Source organism: Vitis riparia, unplaced genomic scaffold (genome assembly GCF_004353265.1).
Source record: "Vitis riparia cultivar Riparia Gloire de Montpellier isolate 1030 unplaced genomic scaffold, EGFV_Vit.rip_1.0 scaffold349_pilon_pilon, whole genome shotgun sequence".
Classification (NCBI taxonomy): domain Eukaryota; kingdom Viridiplantae; phylum Streptophyta; class Magnoliopsida; order Vitales; family Vitaceae; genus Vitis; species Vitis riparia.
Genome location: NW_023269670.1, coordinates 256,219 through 279,123, shown reverse-complemented (window position 1 = coordinate 279,123; position 22,905 = coordinate 256,219). Strand labels below are relative to the sequence as shown.

The following is a 22,905-nucleotide window of genomic DNA, read 5'->3' as shown; positions in this document are numbered from 1 at the left end:
GAAAAAGTTCTTGATAAATTATTCCTTGACAATGATTTGAGATTGAAGGGGAAATTCATATTGTCACACAATATGATGATGTTGAGCTTAAGCCAGTTCAAAAGACTCTTACTTGTCCAGCTAAGAATGAATGGAAAAAAACAATGGAAGAGGAATTGGAGTGGATGAGAAAGAATCAAGTCTAGGATTTGGTTGATCTACCTTCAGATTGAAAAACTATTGGGAACAAATGGGTTCTTAAAATAAAACGAAAAGCAGATGGATCCATGGAAAATTATAAAGCTCGATCAGTGGCTAAAGGGTATACCCCACAAGAAGGTATAGACAATGACGAAACCATCTATCCAGTAGTTAGGTTTGCCTTAATTCGCCTCATTCTAGCTATAGTAGCTTATATAGATTTAAAGCTACATTAAATAGATGTTAAGACAACTTTCCTTAATGGAAAATTGAATGAAGAAATCTATATGGAACAACCAGTGGATTTCATTATCCAAGGCCAATAACACAAAGTGTGCAAGTTAAATTGATTTATTTATGGCCTTAAAGAATCATCCAAACAATGGCACTTAAGATTTCATTGTGCAATAACTTCGTAAGTTTTCACAATGATTGAGGAGGACCACTATGTTTATATTAAGCGAAATAAAAATAAATGTGTTATTATCTTTATACATGGATGATATACTTGTAGCTGGAAATGATTTGGAGTTTGTTTAAACTATTTAAAGATGGTTTCCATATACTTTTGAGATGAAAGATATGGGAGAAGCATCTTACATTCTTGGAGTAAAGATCCATAGAGATTGTTCTCATAAACTAGTCGATCTTTCACAAGAGTATTATATTAAGAATATCCTTGAATGATTCAATATGCAAGTTTGCAATCCCATTGACACTCCATTTACAAGAGGTGAAAACCTAAGTAAAGAAATGGGTCCAAAGACTCTAAAAGAAAAGAAAAAAATAAATAATGTTCCCTACTCCGGTGTTGTTGGGAGTCTAATGTATGTTGCGATGTGTACAAGACTACATATATCTACTATGTTGTTGGAATGGTGAGTCGTTACTAAGAAAATCCTAGAATGATGCTTTGAAAAACAGTAAAGAGAATTCTTCAGTAACTAATAGGCATTGTAGACTATTCCTTTTGTCATCAAGGCAAAGAATTGTGCTTGTGGGTCACTCACATGCCATTTGGGTAGGTGATCTAGATGAGTACAAATTAACATCTAGATACACATTCTTACTTAATAATGGTGCCAAATTATGGAAAAGCAAGAAACATACTTGTATAGCTTTGTCAACCATCGAAGCTGAATTTCCTATTCGTTCAATTGTAATATAAGAAGTTGTATGGTTGAAAAGATTTTTGCAAAGCTTGGGAATAGTCAAAGATGTTTTTTGAATATTTACCTATATATGAAATGGTTGTTGATCCATTCACAAAATCCATTCTAAGAAACATGGTTTCTGTACATGTAAAGTCATTGGGATTGTGTAGGTTATGATCTATGTGGATCATTATTGATTGGATATAAGATACTTTATATATGATAAAATGATATGAATGTAATTGGTACTTACATATATATGTATGTCAACAGGCAGAAGTTGGCTATCTCACACAAGCAACCGCCCCAATCAATATTTTTATGATTTGGAATGAGACACAATATACTAATGATGATAAATGAGTGAAAATTATACAAGATATGATGAGTGTCGCCTTGATTAAGTATCAAGATGAGGTCTGTAATAAATGACATATTGATCGAATGTAATCGCCCACAATTACATTTGCATATTTTAACCGAAGTTGAGTTTTAGCACAAAAGGTTTAAGGAGAACCATAGATGCAAAACTCAAACAAGCTGCTAGTGTGAAGCTCTTAGTTGAGGTCCGTATGGTGGTAGTTTGACATACACTCTCTAAGTGAAGAGAAACCACCATAGCATGTATTTCATACTACATGTGTTTGAATGTGACTAATAAGGAAAGTGAGTGATTAATCCTTGCATCCTCACTGTGTGAGATCCTTAGGGCTTATTATAATTATAATAGCCCATATTGTACTCTTTATACTTTTGACTATTTTTTGAGGTGACAAACTAATGTTTCTACTTTGGTATGTTTCCGACGGAAATGAAATAATTTATCCTTATGGTACATATTGGGCAAGTAGTTAATTTGGATCTAAAGGCATGAGTTCATAAGGAAGACTTTTTTTTAGTTACATTGATTAAGATGTGTTCATGGTCGACCAGTTATATTACTTTTGTATCTGATATAATTATGAATGCATTTATAACGTTAGATGGTATAAAACTTCGAGGGATTAAGTGTATACATTAAAGTGTAACTAAATAAGTCTAGGGTACAGTGAGACATGATTATTATTGTTCACTCATAATTTTTTAGGGTTGAGCTATTATGTATCCCTAACAGGTGCATAAGTTTATAGCTCCCAAAATGCAGGTGTGCTTGCATAGTCACAAGACCCATTTGCTTGTATGAATGACCTTCAAAAGTGGAATAGAATGGACTTGGATGAGTGATCGTGCTAGTTCAGCCCATCTTGTGCAAGTGGGAGATGTTGGAGTTGGGTTTGGGTGCCCCAGTGGGCTAACCCAACCTGACCTAAATAAATGAGAAATAAGGGAGTTTTAAAACTACCCAGAAACTATCACTATTAAAAAATAAATAAATAAAGGTTTTTTTTTTTTTAAATTATCTCTCTATCTCTCTCTCTCTCTTTGAGTGAAAGCTCTCTCGATGAGAATTCTCTCCCTAAATAACCAAAGAGAGATATTTTGTTTTCTCTCTCCCTAAAAACCACAAAGAGAAGAAATATGTTTTCTTTTCTCTCCAGGAAACAAAAGAGTAAAAATATAGTTCTTCTAAAAAAATAAAAAGGTTCTCTTGAAGTTATTCTTAGTTTTCTCTGTGAAACAAAGGTTAAGGCTCTTATGCTGTGAGAAACAAATGGTTCTCGTATTCGTAGTTCCATTCATGACTTGAGACGACTAATTTGGCTAATGAAACAACCAATCTGGTCTTGAGCATTTCATAAGGTAATCGGAAATCTTATTATTCATCAGGAGAGGAAGAGAGGATGTATAAGAGGTATGTAGAGCATGAGAGAGGACATACCTTTTTTCTTTCCTTAAGATTATACTAAAATGAAATTGAGAAAATAAATACTTTTTTTTTTTTTTTTTAACTTTTTGACTCTTAATACCATTCATACAAAATTTTCACTCTTAATTCATTATTTATGTTTATTAATATAGAAGTTTTATATATTATCACTATCTCATAGTATGAAAATTATCACATTTGTTTTGAATTGATCAACTCTTTTTATGGAAATACTACTTTTATTTTTTTGTTTTAATTATATCTAATATATAATAAAAACAAATATGAAAATAAAGATAACATTATTCAAATTTATTTATTTATTTTGATGAAAAGTGATTATGAAGTAGAATGTTTGCAAATTTGATTGAAAGAAAAACCACAATAATATTTGAAACTAAAATTTGTAATATCTCTAAAAAAAATTTGATCTCCACAATTATTGCCAAACAAACTCTTACTACTCAACAAAGAAAAAAAAATGTATTTTTTTTTTTCATAGAAATAGACAAACCAAATAATTTGGTATCATGGGACCCTTCCAAACCTTTCGAATAGAGATAAGTGTTTTAGGGAGTGAGGGAATCCCTATCAATATCAAGTCATGGATGACTATTAGTTAATAGAAAATTAAAACAATGATTTGTTCAACAATCTTAAAATTTAATCTAAATTAATTCTTTTAAATTTCTTTTGGAATTCTCTTGAATTCAATCTTTTTTATTATATACTTCAAATTTTACTAAAAACTTTAAAATTTGATCTTGTAGTAATTATTTGCTTAGTAAAATTCTTCTAGTGAGTTGTTCAAAGTCTACCTTATTTCATTATTTAATTTCTTATGTTTTCCACTTTTGCTTTCTTCCTTTTCAATTTTTTTTTTTGGTATTTTTTGCAATTAAAAATTTCCTGTTAATAAAAACACTATAAAAGTCTATCATATTATTATTTAAAAAAAATAAATACTTTACACTATAAACACCTTTCGAATGAGAAGTTTTTTAGTTTTATGTCATACTTTCATCAATACAATCTTCTAATTTTTATGTCCCTTTTTAAATGTTTCTCATAGCTAAAATAAAAAATTTAATTACCTATATGAACAAAATAATGGTACAATATTAACATTCCTTATTAAAAAGAAATGTTACTAATATTCCTCATTCATAGAAATGTTTCTAATTTACTTTAAAATTTGATAAAAATAATTAGAAGTTTGATATATAACTACTTGGGTTTAGCATAGTTTATAAAATAGAATATAAAAATAATATTTTTCTCTTTATTTATCTTTGGGATGTTTGATATATTTGAAGTAGAATATTTATTTGAGGAAAGATTAACTCAACTTCTTTGAAAATTAAAAAGCAATAACATAAGATAAAAAATTGTACGCATTTTCATTGACATCCAAACGGCCGAATTCTGGCCCATGAACATGTCCACATGTGTAATTGTTATAACAAATATCAAATAATTTATCTAATTCATACTTAAGTGAATCAAAACTTATTAAATTTGTGTAAATAACCTGCATCCAACAGTGTAGTTATTGTCCACTATCAGTCCAAAGAAACTCTCACAATATGAACCAACTTTATTTGTTACTCTCTCATGATATATAGGATTAGGGGTTGATGGATCATCGCCATCAATTTGGACCGTATTCAACTTTTACCCAATTCAACGACCAAAAGCAAGGAACATCAAACCTGGGTCTTCGTCCAATCTATAGATAATGACTACTAAAGAGGGATGTTCCACCTCATTAATTCTGGCCATCTTCTGGCCTCCTGGCATGTGAATAGGGTGAGAAGAAGGACACTAATATATCAGCATACTGACAATACAAAATTGTTTTCTACACAATAGTACTATAGTTGATGTGGTGAAATGGATCCATTCTCAAGTCAAATTATTATTCCTCTTCCTAAATCCAAAATTAATTAGTAAGCTACATCAATGAAGTTTGGCTTCTGTCCTATTAAATTGGGAGGTGATTTTCTATCCTTTTCCTGGGTGCAGTTCCTTTTAGATTAGGCAATCTATTGCTAACCAAAGTTGTATGTAATTCTCTTAAACAATTTCCATGATTGAATTGTCATCTGAATCCAATTTGTTTTGTTAAAGTTATCCTATTGATATTAAAATTGATTTGCTATAAACAAATTAATAAAAAAAAACTTCCATAAAATTGAACATATTTGGTTTTTTTTTTTAGATATTAACATGTAGCAATTCCTCCAGGAACAGATTCTCTAGCCTAGCACTGTCTTCAAATCAAAGATGATCAAATCACCCTATCTCTTTCTTTAATAAAGAAATTGCCCACGTTCAACCTAAGGCTAATTCGAAGTCCGAATGAAATGAATGAAAAATACGTACATAAAGAGTATCACCATCCTTATTCTAATGAATAACTCGTTCTTCCTTCTAGTAGATGTCGGTATAATATTTTGGATTTGGATTGTTTCTCTCCTTTTTGGAAAAAAATACCAAAATTTCCTATATAGTTTTTTTTTTTTTACTTAGAAATTAAATTTAAAAAAAAAAAAAAAGCAAACCCAAAGTACCCATGTGTTCTTCGTAATTATTGAAGTAAGAAAAGAGTTATGTGTTGGGTCCACCTCTTCATCGTGGGTTGGACCAATGGAGTGCTTTTGGCCTAAAAGAAATTAAAAATTCCAAAAAAAAAAAAATGGCACAACTTGAAAAGTGATGTAGTAAGGAGTTTGGAGAAAAGAAAAAAGAGAAAGAAATAGAGAGAGAAAGTTAGGGTTTTTGGGGCATTTGATTGAAGATCAAAGGGCAAACTTTGTCCGTTTTGGCTCAAATTTCATGTGGTTAATCTTTGCAACAAGCTCTACAAATTCAATGGTTCAGATCTTGATTTATCCTCTTTATGGTGCTTTCTTGAAAAACCCTCTTTGGTGAAATCTAGACTTTTCTTTATTGAAATTCATCTAGTAGATGATGATATAAATGTTGGTTAGCTAAGAAATCCTATTCTTGATGTTGTTGTGAGCCTCTAGTTATTCTAGAGAGAATTATTGTGAACCCATTATTATTATTATTGGTGAAAGTGGAAGTTTGACTATGGTCCTATGGTTTTTTCCAGGATTAGGTTTCCACATAAAACATTTTGGTGTTCTCATGGATTGTTTTATTGCTTGTGGTTCTTTCATTAATATTTATTTTATTGCTCTTGTTGGATATTTGATGAGAATCCTATTTTAAGCACACAAAGAAGGGAAAATAATTATTTGTTATGTGTTGTTTTTCCAATTTTTCCCAACAGACTGGTATCAGAGCATTTAGTTGTTTTGATTTATTTACTTGTGTGTTAAAATGGATGAATTAGATGGCATGATAAAATTGAACTCATCAAATTATTCTACTTGAAAGCGTATGATGGAAGATTTGCACTATTGTAAAGATTTATACAAGCTCATTAGATTGAAAAAAAAAACCATTTGATATGGATGATGAAAATTGGGATGTCCAACACAAAAAAAAAAAAAAACCATTGCTTATATTAGACGGTGGATGGATACAAATATACATGAGTAGATTTATGATTAAACCAAAGTTGATGTTGTTTGGAAAAAACTTGAAAACCTCTTCGTGAAGAAAACATCAGGAAACAAAACTATTTTGATTAGAAGAATTGTCAATTTAAAATACAAAGATGAGAGCAATATGGTTGAGCATAACGGTTCATTTTAGGGTATAGTGAACAAGTTGGTTGCCATGAAAATGAACATTGATGATGAGATTCAAACATCATTACTTTTTAGCTCCTTGCTTGATAGTTGGGAGACATTGGTGGTAACAGTTAGTAATTCCACTTCAAATGGGATTCTAACTATGGAGATTATTAAAGATGGTTTGCTGAATGAAGAGGCTAGAAGAAAGGAAAAAGTTAATTTTTTTCTAGAGTACTTGTTACTAAAAAACAAGAGAGACATGACAAAAAAAAAAAAAAAAAAGTGTGGGAGAAGTCAAAGTAGAAATTCCCATGGTTCTAGAGGAAGATCCAAATCCAAAAAAATATCAAGTGTTATCATTGTAACAAGCTTGGCCACATGAAAAAAAGTGTAGGTCTTTGAAAAGAGAACAAAATGAAGGGAAGAAAAATAACCAAGAGACTAATACAGTTGCCGCTGAAGGTGATATTATGATTGTTTGTGATGATGATTGTGTCAACCTTGCATCCCAAGATTGGTGTCTCATTCCATTTCAGTTTCCATAGTGATTTTTTTCATTTCTTACAAAACTAGAGATTTTAGTAATGTCAAAATGGGAAACATTGGTGCATCTAAGATTGTGGGTATTGAAGATATTTGGTTGGAGACTAGTATTGGGAATAAACTAGTACTCAAGGATGTTAGGCATGTTCTAGATATATGCCTCAATTTGATATCCACTGGAGACTTAGTGACGAGGGATTCACAAACATTTTTGGTGACAGAAAATGGAAGCTCACCAAAGGTTCTCTAGTAGTGGCAAGGGGAAAGAAATTGAACACTCTCTATCTCATGGAAGCTAAACTACACAAAGAAAAGATCAATGCAGTTCAGAAAGATGCAAGTACTGACCTTTGGCGTAAGAGGCTTGGTCACATAAGTGAGAAAAGACTTCAAACGCTTACTAGAAAACAATCTTGCCAAATTTGCAAGGTATGCCTCTTAAAACTTGTGATCATTGTTTAGTTGGAAAAACACATAAAGTTGCATTTCACACATATATCCCATCTAGAAGGCCAAATATTATTGATTTAATTGACACTGATGTTTGTACTATGAAAACTAGAATTGTTGGTGGTGCACATCATTTTGTGGCTTTTATTGATGACCATTTCAGAAAAGTTTGGGCTTTTGCTTTGAAAACTAAAGACCAAGTACTAGATGCCTTCAAAGAACTCTATGCCAGAATAGAAAGAGAAACAGGAAGAAAGTTGAAGGTCATCAAAGCAAATAATGGTGGTGAATACAAGAGTCCATTTGAAAGATACTACAAACTTCATGGCATCAGGCTTGAGAAAACTATACCTAAAACCCCTCAGTAGAATGGTGTAGTAGAGAGGATGAACAGAACCATTGAAGAAAGGATTAGGTGTATGCTTTCTCATTCCAAGCTACCTAGTCCTTTTGGTGGGGAGGTTATGAGAACAACAGTTGATTTGATAAACCTTTCTCTTTCAGTTCCTTTGAAAAGTGATGTACCTGAGAGAGTGTGGATGGGGAAAGATGTCTCATATGACCACCTAAGAGTATTTTGTTGTAGAGAATTTGTTCATGTTCCCAAATATGAGATGTATAAGCTTGATGTCATGGCAAAACCATGTATTTTCTTAAGGTATGGTCATGAAGAGTTTGGGCACTAATTATGGGATCCAGTGAACAAAAGTTAATCAGAAGTAGAGATGTGGTGTTTCTTGAAGATAAATTTCTTAGTGATATTGATAAATTTGAAAAGCCTAAATCCTTTCTTAATATTCCCATTAGTGTGGATCCAGTTCCTCCACCTATTGTACAAGATGATCATGGAAGAGTTGAACAAGAAGCACATGATGAGAATGTCAATGATAAAGCTCCTATAGTTGAACAAGAAGAACATGGTGAGAATGTTAGTGATGAAGCCTCTATAGTTGATTATGTTGAGCCAACTGAATGAGTAGAGCAAGCATCTTCATCACTACCAATTGAATTTCATTAAGAAGATCTATAAGAGAGCGTCAACCTTCTACAAGATATCCTCCTAATGAATATGTAATGCTTTTTGAAGGGGGGGAGCCAAAAACTTACCAAAAAACTGTTTTACATGAGAACAAGAAAGAGTGGGGTAAAGCCATGAAAGAAGAAATGAGATCCTTACTTAAGAACCATACCTCTGACTTGGTAAAGTTACCTAAATGCAAGAAATCTCTTAATAAAAAATAGGTTTATAGACTGAAAACTAAAAACAATAGCTCACAATAAAGATACAAGGCACGATTAGTTGTGAAAGGGTTTGCTTAGAAAAGGGGTGTTGACTTTGAAGAAATATTTTCACTAGTAGTGAAAATGTCCTCTATCAGAGTTAATCTTGGCCTAGTTGCCTACTTGAATTTGGAGATTGAACAACATGATGTGAAAACAACATTTCTTTATGTTGATTTGAATAAAGAAATTTATATGGAGTAGCCAAAGGGATTCAAAGTCAAGGGTAAGGAGAATTTTGTCTGCAAGATTAGAAAAAACTTATATGGGCTCAAATAGGCACCTAGACAATGGTATAAGAAGTTTGATTCTTTTATGATAAGTCATGGGTACAACAGAACCACTTCAGACCACTGTGTCTTTACAAAAAGGTTTCTAGATGGTGATTTCATTGTTCTTCTACTTTATGTTGATGACATGTTGATCATTGGCCATGATGCTAGCTAAATAGAGAAGCTAAAGAGAGAACTAAGCAAGTCTTTTGCAATGAAAGACTTAGGATCTGCTAAAAAAATACTTGGCATGAATATATCATGTGAATAATGGGAAGCTTTGGCTATCTCAAAAAGCTTACATTGAAAATATTCTTGAAAGATTTAATATGAGAAAAGCTAAAACAATTAGTTTTCCACTTGCAAGTCATTTCAAGCTTACTTCCAAGCAATGTCCAACAAGTGAGAAAGAAAATGAAGAAATGAGCAAAGTGCCTTATTCGTTTGTTGTTGGTAGTTTGATGTGCAATGGTTTGTATAAGACTAGGAAGTCCGCTTCAGGATTCTTGATGACCTTTTTAGGGGGAGTAAATTCTTGGTAATCCAAGTTATAGAAATGTGTTGCTTTGTCAACCACAGAGGCTGAATATATAGTGGTGACGGAAGCATGCAAAGAAGCTTTGTGGATGAAAAAGTTCTTACAAGAATTGGGCCTGCAACAAGAAAAATATATTATTCATTGTGACCATCAGAGTGTTATTCACCTCTCTAAGAACTCAACATTCCATTCAAGATCCAAGCATATAGATGTCAGATATCACTAGATTCATGAAGTGCTTGAGTTGAAAGAATTGCACTTAGAAAAAGCGCATACTAGTGAGAATGGATCAGATATGTTCACGAAGCCTTTGCTTAAGGAGAAACTTGAAGCTTTTAAGCAAAGAACTGGCTTGCTAGAGCCCATTATATGAAACTGAGGGGGAGATTTGTTGGGTTCACCTCTTCATTATGGGCTAGACCAATGAAGGGCTTTTGGCCCAAAAGAAATTTAAAAAAAAAAAAAAAAAAAAGTGGCAAAACATGAAAAGTGATATAGTGAGGAGTTTGGAGAAAAGAAAAGAGATAAAGAAATATAGAGAGAAAGTTAGGGTTTTGGGGGCATTTGATTGAAAATCAAAGGGCAAACTTTGTCCATTTTGGCTCAAATTTCATGTGGTGAATCCTTGCAACATGCTCTACAAATTCAATGGCTCAAATCTTGATTTATCCTCTTTATGGTGCTTTCTTAAAAAAACCCACTTTGATGAGGTCTAGACTTTTCTTTGTTTAAATCCATCTAGTAGATGATAATATCAGTGTTGGTTAGCCGAGAAAATCCTATTATTGATGTTGTTGTGAGCCTCTAGTTATTCTAGAGAGAATTATGGCGAACTCTTTATTATTATTGGTGAAAGTGAAAGTTTGACTACGGTCCCGTGGTTTTTTCCCACATTAGGTTTTTATGTAAAAAAATTTGGTGTTCTCTTAGATTGTTTTATTGCTTGTGGTGCTTCCATTGATATTTATTACTCTTATTGGATATTTGATGAGAATCGTATTTTAAGCACACAAAGAAGGGAAAAGAATTATTTGTTGTGTGTTGTTTTTCTAGTTTTTTCCCAACATTATGATGCATGGTTCCTAAATTCCAAACTCTACCAATTCTTAGAATTTAAAACTCTAATTATTATATTTAAATATAAATGAAGATGCTAACGAAATATACAACCATTCTTGACTAGAAAGCCAACATGAGTTATGGTGCATTCGTATCACCACCAGTTTCGACTTGGATCTCTAGATAATCAAAATATTAAGCCTACTTAATTAAAGATGAATGTTTTATGAGATCTTACAATTACAAGAAAAGTTTTTTTAAAAGAAAAAACAAACAACAATTTGGAAATGGAAGATCGTCAATGTCTATGTTTAGGATCTTTGCTAGGTGACTGTGCATGTTGAGTTTTGGACTCACTACATCCAACACTCCAAGGGCTAGAATTACTAGAGCTTGACGGTAGTTCATGATGAGAACTAGACAACCATGCATTTTCGAGTCTATGGGTATTGGATGATTGTCTAAGTTGATGACTTGATGACTCTTCATGCCATGAAGTTGAAGACATTCCATGCAAATGGTTGTGTGATCATCCCTACGAAAGATTGTGCGACCATCTACGCAAAAAATTAGAGGATTTTCTAGGTTGCAACATAATTACTAGTTGTTTGCTAGACGACTTTTCATGACATCCAATACTCTGAGGATTGGAACAATGAGAGCTTGACGACAGTTCATGATGAGAACTAGAAAACTATGCATTTTCGGGCGTATGGGTTCTAGAATATTGTTTAAGTTGAAGACTTGAGGATTGTTCATGCCGAGAAGTTGAAGATGATCCACCCAAACGACAGTGTGATCGTCTCTATGAATGATTGTGCAACCTTCTACAAGAAAAACTAGAGGATTTTCTAGGTTGCAACATAGTTATTAGTTGCTTGTTGGATGGATTTTCGCTACATCTAATACTCTGAGGAATGGAATGACAAGAGCTTGACGACAGTTCATGATGAGAACTAGACAATCGTGCATTTCTAGGCATATGAGTGTTGGGTGATTGTCTAAGTTGAAGACTTGAGCATTGTTTATGCCAAAAAGTTGAACACAGTCCACGTGAATGACTGTGTGATCGTCCCTACAAACAGTTGCACTAATGTCCATGCGAAAAACTAGAGAATTTTCCAGGTTGCAATATAGTTACTGGTTGCTTGTTGGATGACTTTTCACTACATCCAATACTCTAAGAACTTGACGATAGTTCATGATGAGAACTAGAAAACTATGCATTTTTGGGCATATGGGTATTGGATGATCATTTAAGTTGAAGACTTGAGGATTACTCAAGCTAAGAAGTTGAAGATGGTTCATGTGAATGACTATGTGATCGTCCCTATGAACGATTGCACGACCGTCAACACAAAAAACTAGAGGATTTTCCAGGTTGCAACATAGTTATTGGTTGTTTTCCGAATGGCTTTTCACTACATCCAATACTTTGAGGATTGGAACGACGAGAGCTTGATAGCAGTTCCTGATGAGAATTAGACAACCATGCATTTTCGAGTCTATGGGTATTGGATGATTGTCTAAGTTGAAGACTTGATGACTGTTCATGCCATGAAGTTGAAGACGGTCCATGCAAATGGTTGTGTGATCATCCCTACGAACGATTGTGAGACCATCTACGCAAAAAATTAGAGGATTTTCTAGGTTGCAACATAATTACTAGTTGTTTGCTAGACGACTTTTCATGACATCCAATACTCTGAGGATTGGAACAATGAGAGCTTGACGACAGTTCATGATGAGAACTAGAAAACTATGCATTTTCGGGCGTATGGGTTCTAGAATATTGTTTAAGTTGAAGACTTGAGGATTGTTCATGCCGAGAAGTTGAAGATGATCCACCCGAACGACGGTGTGATCGTCTCTGTGAATGATTGTGCAACCTTCTACAAGAAAAACTAGAGGATTTTCTAGGTTGCAACATAGTTATTAGTTGCTTGTTTGATGGATTTTCGCTACATCTAATACTCTGAGGAATGGAATGACAAGAGCTTGACGACAGTTCATGATGAGAACTAGACAATCGTGCATTTCTAGGCATATGAGTGTTGGGTGATTGTCTAAGTTGAAGACTTGAGCATTGTTTATGCCAAAAAGTTGAACACAGTCCACGTGAATGACTGTGTGATCGTCCCTACAAACAGTTGCACTAATGTCCATGCGAAAAACTAGAGAATTTTCCAGGTTGCAATATAGTTACTGGTTGCTTGTTGGATGACTTTTCACTACATCCAATACTCTGAGAACTTGACGATAGTTCATGATGAGAACTAGAAAACTATGCATTTTCGGGCATATGAGTATTGGATGATCGTTTAAGTTGAAGACTTGAGGATTACTCAAGCTAAGAAGTTGAAGATGGTCCATGTGAATGACTATGTGATCGTCCCTATGAACGATTGCACGACCGTCAACACAAAAAACTAGAGGATTTTCTAGGTTGCAACATAGTTATTGATTGTTTTCCGGATGGCTTTTCACTACATCCAATACTTTGAGGATTGGAACGACGAGAGCTTGATAGCAGTTCCTGATGAGAACTAGACAACCATGCATTTTCTGGCCTATGGGTGTTGGATGATTGTTTAAGTTGAAGACTTGACTGTTGATGCCAAGAAGTTAAAGATGGTCCATGAGAACGATTGTGTGATTGTTCTTGTGAACAACTGCGTGATCGTCCTTATGAACGACTGTGTGATTGTCTATGTGAAAAATTAGAGGGTTTTCTAGGTTGCAACATAGTTACTGGCTACTTGTTAGACGACTCTACATCCAATGCTTTGAGGATTGGAACAACAAGATCTTGACAATGTGGACACCGTATTTTTCATGATGCGTTCCCACTTGATTGGAGAGACTCGCTCTTGATTAAAGTGAAAAACTGATTTTATAAAAAGTTGGAGTCACCACTTACTTTTATTTATTTTTAAAGGGGAAAGCAAGTAAGAATAAAACCCCTAAAAGGACTCATGATTTTTGTGGAAAAACTATCTATAAAAAACCTGACTTTGGGTCTAGGGATTAGGTTACTTATTGGGAAGGTACGATAAAGACCGTGACACCCCTCTAAGCTCCTAAAAATGGCTCTTTACTAAATAAGAGCAAACATGACAATTAACTAGGTGATCAATGGATACCAAAATGATCATAGCTTAAAAACAATTCATGATAACGAAATAATAAACAAAGTGAGGGTGAGAGCATACCTTAGTAGCAGGTAATAAAGTGTTGTCATGAAAACAAGGTTAGTGTATAATAAAAAATGTAAAAAAATCTCACTCAAAACCAAGTCAAAATCTAACAAAATCAATCACACGGTTCACTTGAATTATTTTCGAAAGAAAAGTTATGAATGTTGGACCCCCACCAAAGCGCAATTTATTTTTACTATGAATTAATTCTCATAAATTCCATTATTTTGGAATTATGAAAACTTATTCATTTTTATATTTTAAAAAAATTGAAAATGAGAGTTTTGAAAATTAAATTTGAAATTTTGGAAATATAATTTTAAAAATTAAATTTGGGATTTTGAAAATTTTGGAAATAGAATTTTAAAAATTAGATTTGGAATTTTGGAAATTTTGGAAATAGAGTTTTAAAAATTAGATTTGGGATTTCAGATTTTTTGGAAATTTTGGAAATGGAATTTTGGAAATTTTTGGAAATGGAATCTTTAAAAAAATTAAGTTTGGAATTTTGGAAATTTTTGGGAATGGAATCTTAAAAATTAAATTTGGAATTTTGGAAATGGTATTTTAAAAAATTAAGTTCGGAATTTTGGAAAATTTTATTTGAATAATCATTTGAAAATGGGGTTGCTTAAAAAATAAATTTTTAAAAGATGAATTTTAAAATGAGAATGCATGTGGGCTGTGTGGTGACCACATGGGTTGCATATGGGCCACCTATGGAAGATATGGGCTGCCTATTGAAGATGTGGGCTGCACAAGGGATGTATGGGCTACTCATAAGAGGTATGGGTTGCCTATAGAAGACATGGGTTGCACATGAATGTTGCACAAGTTTGTTCTGGACATGTGAGGTGGCTATACGAGCTGCATGGGTGCTGAACAAGGCTGTGGTCAGCTACACTAACAAAGTTGTACGTGGGTGAGCCGTGAGGGGATAGGGGTCTATGGGATGAGTGTGGGCTACATGGGAGCTGAGTTCCATGAAAAATGAATAGTTGAGGAGATAGAGAGAGAAGTGGGTTTTAATGGGTTTGAAAATGAGTGATGCTGTAGGTGGTGAATATGGGTGAGCTGTGTGGGCTTTGTGAGTGCATGAGAGGGAGGTACGGGTGCATGGTGAGCTATGTGGGTGAGTTTTGAGAGAGGTGTGGTTGCATAGTGAGCTGTGTGGGTTGTGTGAGTGAGTTGTAATGAGGTGTGGTTGCATGGGTGAGCTGTGTGGGCTTTGTGAATGGTTGTGGCTGCATGGTGGAGGTGAAGTTGAATGGTTGTGCCTGCATTGTTGAGGTGAAATTGTGTGGGCTTTGTGATTGAGTTGTGAAAGAGGTGTGGCTGCATGGTAGAGGTGTGTGGGTTGTGTGGATGAGTTTTGATGAAGTGTGGCTACATGGGAGTTAGGGAATGGCCATATGGTGGCCTTGGGTGAGCCATGGGCTGTATGGGAGCTGAGGAATGGTCATATGGTGGCTATAGGTGAGCCATGAGCCGCATGGGAGCTGGAGAATGGCAGTGAGGGTTGTGTTGGCTGTATGCAGGCTATGAGATGGCCTTAAGAGCTTTGTGGGTAGCATGGATGAGCATGTGGTGGCTATGGCGGCCATGGGTGCATGCGGACTGCAAGTGGGCTGCATGGGTGAGCTATGGTGAGATGTGTGGTGAGGTGTGTGGTGAGATGCGCATGGGTGAGCCGTGAGGAAGGTGCGGCTACATGGTGAAGGTGTGGGCTGTGTGGGTGAGCTATGTGAGGGTGTAGGTGACCTTGGTTCTATCTTAAATTTGATGGGATAAACACAAAGAATGCACAACCAGGTTTTATCCCCTCTTATGAGAATCTAATAGGAATCAATCAAATTGAGCAACAAGAATTCACCCAATCAACAAGTATATCAACACCAATAATTTTAGCGTGGAAAACCTTCTCTAATATGAGATGTAAAAACCACGGGACCCTTAGGCCACTTAAAAACTGCACTACTATAATTAATGGGTTACACAATTCTCTCTAGATAAAACTAGAGGCATACATCAACCATATCTCAAGATCAATTAATCTTGACAATTTCAACAACTTTGGATAAAAATAATGGAGAGATCTCACCAAACACACCATTGTTCTCGGACTAAAATATAATTATTCCAAACTTCAAATCCAATCTCCACCGTTCAGAATGAATATCAATAAGTCACGAACGTGCTCTCTAAAAATCAGCTTAATTAAACCACAGATTCACCTTGATAAGAGCTTATGATCGAAACTGTCTGGATAGATAACACATCAAAATAGAGGCTCTATTCTCGGACTGAAAGACAACCGTTCGGATCTCTAAATCCGATCTCCACCGTTCAGATTGAAGATCAATGAGTCACGAACCTCTCCTCCAAATTTCAGGTCAATCGGCCCACATACAAAGTAAGATCGTACCTTTGATGAAATCTAGGTAGTGAAGAAAAAATTGTGTTTTTCTCTTCAAAAATGGTGGTTCTCCCCTTCTCTCTCTTTTCTCCTTCTTTCTCTTTTTCTTCTACCTCCGGTGGCTGCAAAAAATTGGAAGAAAAAGAAGAAGAAAGGATTCTTTTTCTAACCCTTTTATATAAAGGCCTAAGAGGCCTTAAATTTTGGGCCTTCCACATGAGGAAAAACCCAACAAATCTCTCTCTTTCTGATTATGTAAAGGGACTCGCCATCCCAACGATTGAACAACAAACTTCAAGCTTCTCCCTTGGTAAGGACTTCGTTAAATATCTAAGCCATTGTGATCGGTAAATATTTTCTCCAGTTCAAACAAGTTGTCATTGAGAGCATCTCTCATCTAATGATACCTCACATCAATGTGCTTCGATCTTGCATGAAAGGTAGAATTCTTACTAAGGTGAATGGCGTTCTAGTTATCACAGTATACCACATAGAGTTGTTGCTTAAACCCGAGCTCGTGTATAAACGCTTCATCCACAACAACTCTTTACATGCTTCTGCTGCTACAATGTACTCTGCCTCTATTGTAGAGAGTGCAACACATTTTTGTAGTTTTGATTGCCAAGACATAGCACCTCTTGAGAATGTCATCAAATAGCCTGAAGTAGACCTTCTATTGTTTACATCTCTTGCCATATCTGAATCAGTGTAGCCAACAAGTACTGGTTTCCCACTTCCAAAAGTGAGTTTCAACTTGGAAGTGCCTCACAAATATCTTATAATCCATTTGACTGCCTCCTAATGTAGTCTTCTTGGATTAGATAGAAAGTAGCCAACAACACCAACTGCATAAACTATGTCTGGTCTAGTACATACCATGGCATACATCAAACTTTCTACTGCTAAGGCATACAGAACTCTTCTCATATCTTCCTTCTCCTTATCTATAGAAGGGTTATGTCTGCTGCTTAGCTTAAAGTGACTAACTAGAGGAGAACTAACCACTTTAGCTTTGCTCATGTTAAATCTTTCAAGCACCTTTTCAATATATTGCTCCTATGACATATACAGCTTCTTGGATGTTCTATCTCACTCAATTCTAATGCCAAGAATTTTCTTTACTAGCCCCAAATGCTTCATGGAAAATGATTTGCTTAACTGCTTCTTCAGCTTATCAATTCTTGAAACATTTCTGCCAACAATCAAGACATCATCAACATAGAGCAACAATATAACAAAATCATCATCAGAGAATTTCTGCACAAATACACAATTGTCAAAAGTAGTTTTTCAACAGCCTTGCTCCCCCATAACTGATTCAAACTTCATATACCACTGCCTCGGTGCCTGCTTTAAGCCATAAAGACTTTTCTTCAACTTACACACATAATCCTCTTTTCCTTTTATTGTGAAACCCTCTGGTTGTTCCATATAAATTTCTTTGTCTAAATCACCATGGAGAAATGCAGTTTTAACATCCATCTGCTCAATCTCCAAATCAAGACTAGCTGCCAAGCCCAAAACAACACGAATAGACGACATCTTAACATTAGGAGAAAAAATCTCATCAAAATCAATACATTTCTTTTGGCTGAACCCTTTAACAACCAATCTAGCTTTGTAACGTGGTTGTGAAGTGTGTTCTTCTTGCTTCACTCTATAAACCCACCTGTTCTTCAAAGCTCTTTTTCTCTTTGGCAACTTGACAAGTTCAAAAGAATGATTCTCGTGCAATGACTTCATCTCATCTTGCATAGCATCAACCCACTTCATCTTATTTTCATCTCCCATGGCTTCCTCATAACTTTCAGGTTCTCCCCCGTTAGTTAGTAATACATAATCATCAACAGAATACCGTGTGGAAGGATGTTAGTCTCTAGTAGACCTCCTGAGTGGAATATCTAGTGGAACCTCTGCTATTGGTGACTGCTCATGAACATCATCATCCATCTCAACTTGTGTGGGAGTTTCAACATCACCAATGTTAGGTTGGTCATCATGTGCTTCATCTTCAACCTGTGTAGGAAGATGTGTAAAAGGAATTGGATTAAAGTCAATCAAATTATCACCATACTGAAACTCTGTTACATCAGTCTTCTCAATGTCCTGTATGGTATGATCTTCCATAAACATGGCATCTCGGCTTCTTACAAGCTTTTTCTACACCAGATCATAAAACCTGTAACCAAGCTCATCCTGACCATAGCCAATGAATACACAAGGTCTTGTCTTAGCATCAAGCTTAGACCTCTCATCTTTCGGAATGTGCACAAAAGCCTTGCATCCAAAGATACGCAAATGATCATAAGAGATTTCATTATTTGACCAAATTATATTCAGAACATCAAATTTAAAGGAACACATGGTGTAAGATTGAGAACATGTACAACAGTATTCAAAGCCTCACCCTAAAAGGATCTTGGCAACTATGACTGTCAAAGTAAACATCTGACCTTTTCAACCAGTGTCCTATTCATTCTCTCATCCAACCCATTCAACTAAGGAGTCTTAGGAGGTGTCTTTTGATGTCGAATACCATGTTGTCTACAATACTCATCAAAAGGACTAGAATACTCACCCCCATTATCAGTCCGGATGCATTTCAATTTTTCACCAGATTGTCTCTCAACAAAAGCATGAAACTGCTTAAACACTTCTAACACTTGGTCTTTTGTTTTCAAGGTATACACCCAAATCTTTCTTGAATGATCATCTATAAAAGTCACAAAATATAGAGATCCACCAAGTGTTTTGTTTTCATAGGACCACACACATCAGAATACACTAAATCAAGCATACCTGGCTTCTTTGTATGGCAATGTGTTTTGAATGCAACTCTGGTCTGCTTTCCTACTAAGCAATGAGCACACCTTTTCAAAGATTCCTTCTTCATACCAGAAAGAAGATTCTTCTTAGCCAAAATCATCAAGCTTTTCTCACTCATGTGACCGAGTCTATTGTGTCACAGCTCAACTGTGCTATCATTATCCACTGCATTGATACTGGAATCAATTACCCTTGCCTGCATAAAATACAATGAAGAACACTTCTTTCCTTTTGCTACCACCATAAAACCTCTGGTGAGCTTCCACTGACTATCACGAAAGGTGTTTATGATATTCTTCCACTAACTATCATCAAGCTTACCTATGGAGATTAAATTCATACGAATATCTGGAATGTGTTTGACATTCTTCAAAATCAACAGAGTACCATTACTAGTCTCTAAACGCACATCTACCATACCAATGGCTTTAGCTGAGCCATCATTACCCATCCTAACACTTCCAAAGTCACTAAATGTGTAGGATGTAAAGAAATCTTTCCGAGGTGTAGCATGAATTGAGGCACAACTATCAATCACCCAGCTGGTTTCCTAGCAAGCAAAATTAACATCATCACTATCATAAACAATAAGAAAATCTGAAGTGGTAGTGGTAACTCGATCATCTTCACCATCATTGTCATTCTTCTTGTCCTTCACTTTCCCTTGTTTCATATCTCTCTTCAATTGGCGACAATACTTCCTTATATGCCCTTTCAAATGGCAATAATGACACTCAACATTGACAAACTTGTTAGTCTTGCTTTTTCTTTTGTCTCTGTTCTTCGGACCTCTACTCTTACTCCTCCCCCTCTTTTCAGTAACTAGGACATTTGACTGTGAAGAAGAACCCTATGACTTTCTTCTTATCTCTTCATTCAGAACACAACTCTTAACCAACTCCACATTCATAGTACCATCTGGGGCTGAGTTAGACAAAGAAGTTCTAAACGTCTCCCATGAGTCCGGTAATGTACCAAGAAGCCACAACCCTTGCACCTCTTCCTCAAACTTAATATTCATTCCAGCCAACTGATTAATAATACCTTGGAATGTATTCAAGTGATCTGTCATAGGAGTTCAATCTTGATACTTCAAGCTAATCATTTTCTTGATAAAAAACAATTTATTGTTACCAGTCTTTCAAGCATATAACTGTTTGAGCTTGTTTCATAGACTCTGTGCATTTTTCTCTTCACTAACATGATTGAGAACATTATCATCTACCCACTGTCTGATATAACCACAAACCTGCCGATGAAGTAAATTCCATTATGCATCAATTTTATTTTCTAGCTTTTTAGAAACAAACACAGGCAAATAATAATCCTTCACATACAATAAGTCTTCCATCTTTCCTTTCCAAACATGATAATTAGAGCCATTCAGAGTAATCATTCTACTTGTATTGCTTTACATTGTTCTACACAAGGCACAGATTATCTTGAACCAATGCTCTAATACCACTTTGATGGGATAAACACAAATAATGCACAACCAGGTTTTATCCCCTCTTATGAGAACCTAATAGGAATCAATCAAATAGAGTAGCAACAAGACACCCAATCAACAAGTATATGAACATCAATAATTTTAGCGTGGAAAACCTTCTCCAATATGAGAAGTAAAAACCATGGGACTCTTAGGCCACTTAAAAACTCCACTAATATAATTAATGGGTTACACAATTCTCTCTAGATAAAAACTAGAGGCATACATCAACCATATCTCAAGACAAATTGATCTTGGCAATTTCAACAACTTTGCATAAAAACAATGGAGAGATCTCACCAAACACACCACTGTTCTCGGACTAAAATATAACTTTTCAAACTCCAAATCCAATCTCCACCGTTCAGAATGAAGAACAATGAGTTATGAACGTGCTCTCCAAAAATCGGCTCAATCGAACCATGGATTAACCTCGATCGGAGTTTATGATCAAAACTGTCCGGATAGAAAAAGCATCAAAACGGAGGCTTTGTTCTTGGACTGAAAGACAACTGTGCAGATCTCCAAATCCAATCTCCACCGTTCAGAATGAAGATCAATAAGTCATGAACCTCTTCTCCAAATTTCAGGTCGATCGACCCTCAGACGAAGCGGGATCGAACCTTTGATGAAATCTGGGCAGTGAAGAAAAAAACTAAATTTTTCTCTCTAACTTCAAAAATGGCGGTTCTCCACTTTCTCTCTCTTTTCTCCTACCTCCGGTGGCTGCGAAAAATTGGAAGAAGAAGAAAAAAAAAAGGATTCTTTTTCTAGCCCTTTTATATAAGGGCCTAAGAGGCCTTAAATTTTGGGCTCTTAATTTGGGCTTTCCACATGAGGAAAAACCCAACATTATTTCCATGGCTACTTAGAGAACAACATAATTCCTAAGGATGAAAAGCAAAGTGTACAAATTGAGAATACATGCTATGAGTTACTCCATCATCAATGAAGAACTCTACCGAAGATCATTCTTTGGCTGGTAATTGACGTGTCTAAGAATAGGCGAGACCAAGTATGTGTTGGTTGAGATATACCAAGGGCAATTCGTCAACAACAGGACAATCCGTATCCCATTATGCCCTTTCCCAGGGGTACTGTTTGTTGTTCATGCACAAAGATATAGCGCCATATATGAGCAAGTGGAATATTCACACTCATATTCCACTTCCTTGCTAAGCAACCATTATCCCTCATCAATCCTTTGGATTTTACACGATTGTTGTCTACTGCCCCACCCCAGAAGCTAGTCTTTTTACAAAGTAGGTGGAAACATAAGCTTATCCTGACGAAGATATGACATGGAATATTAACTTGTCTTACATGAATTGGTTGAATGAGTTTAAATAGATTACATGTGCCAAATTTACATCACAAAAAAAAAAAAAAAAAAAAAAAAAAATCAGAGATTTTCTTCGTTCTCTAAATGGTATCAATCATAGAATAAAACAAATCAATTGAGAGATTATTTCCTTCTCTGTATGTTATCATATTCTCTCTATGGAGTTTGGTAATAGACAATCCTTGAGATATTATCCTACATTCAGCCCAATTGTTTCCAAATTGTTTCAATAATCTTTTCCACATTTTGCTATTGAAAATATTCCATGAATTCTTTTGTACTTTTATGATTCCCCCTCTAGCTAGCTAGCGGGTGGTAACCTATGCACTCCTAGCTTGTATTGAAGATTCTAAAAGAAAGCCTTAGGAAGAGGTCTTGAGGAAAGAAAAAAGTACCAAGAGCTCCCATTGTGACCTTGTCTTGAAAAAAGTAATAATCTAACTCATTGTGCTTAGAACGTACGTTATATGAAAGACATGAAGTTTTCCAAACCCAAGGAGATATGTTTCAAAGGCATCTAAATAGAAAAATTTAACAACAATCATTTACAACCTTTCATCTAATTCATATTTGAAGTTTAAAAATTGTGGACTAATCCTTGGTTTTGTGTTAAACCATGGTTTTAACCTTAGAGTGTGACATTA

At 35.1% G+C, this 22,905-nt stretch overlaps 1 protein-coding gene across 1 annotated transcript in view; it reads right to left on the bottom strand.

Moving 5' to 3' along the window:
• Positions 1–18,473: 18,473 nt before the first annotated feature.
• The window catches only part of LOC117909783, a 32,012-nt gene continuing 27,580 nt past the window's right edge, over positions 18,474–22,905 (bottom strand). The window contains exon 3 of the mRNA XM_034823835.1: positions 18,474–18,764. Within this exon, the coding sequence (XP_034679726.1) occupies positions 18,474–18,764 (291 nt within the window). The remainder of the gene's footprint in view (positions 18,765–22,905) is intronic.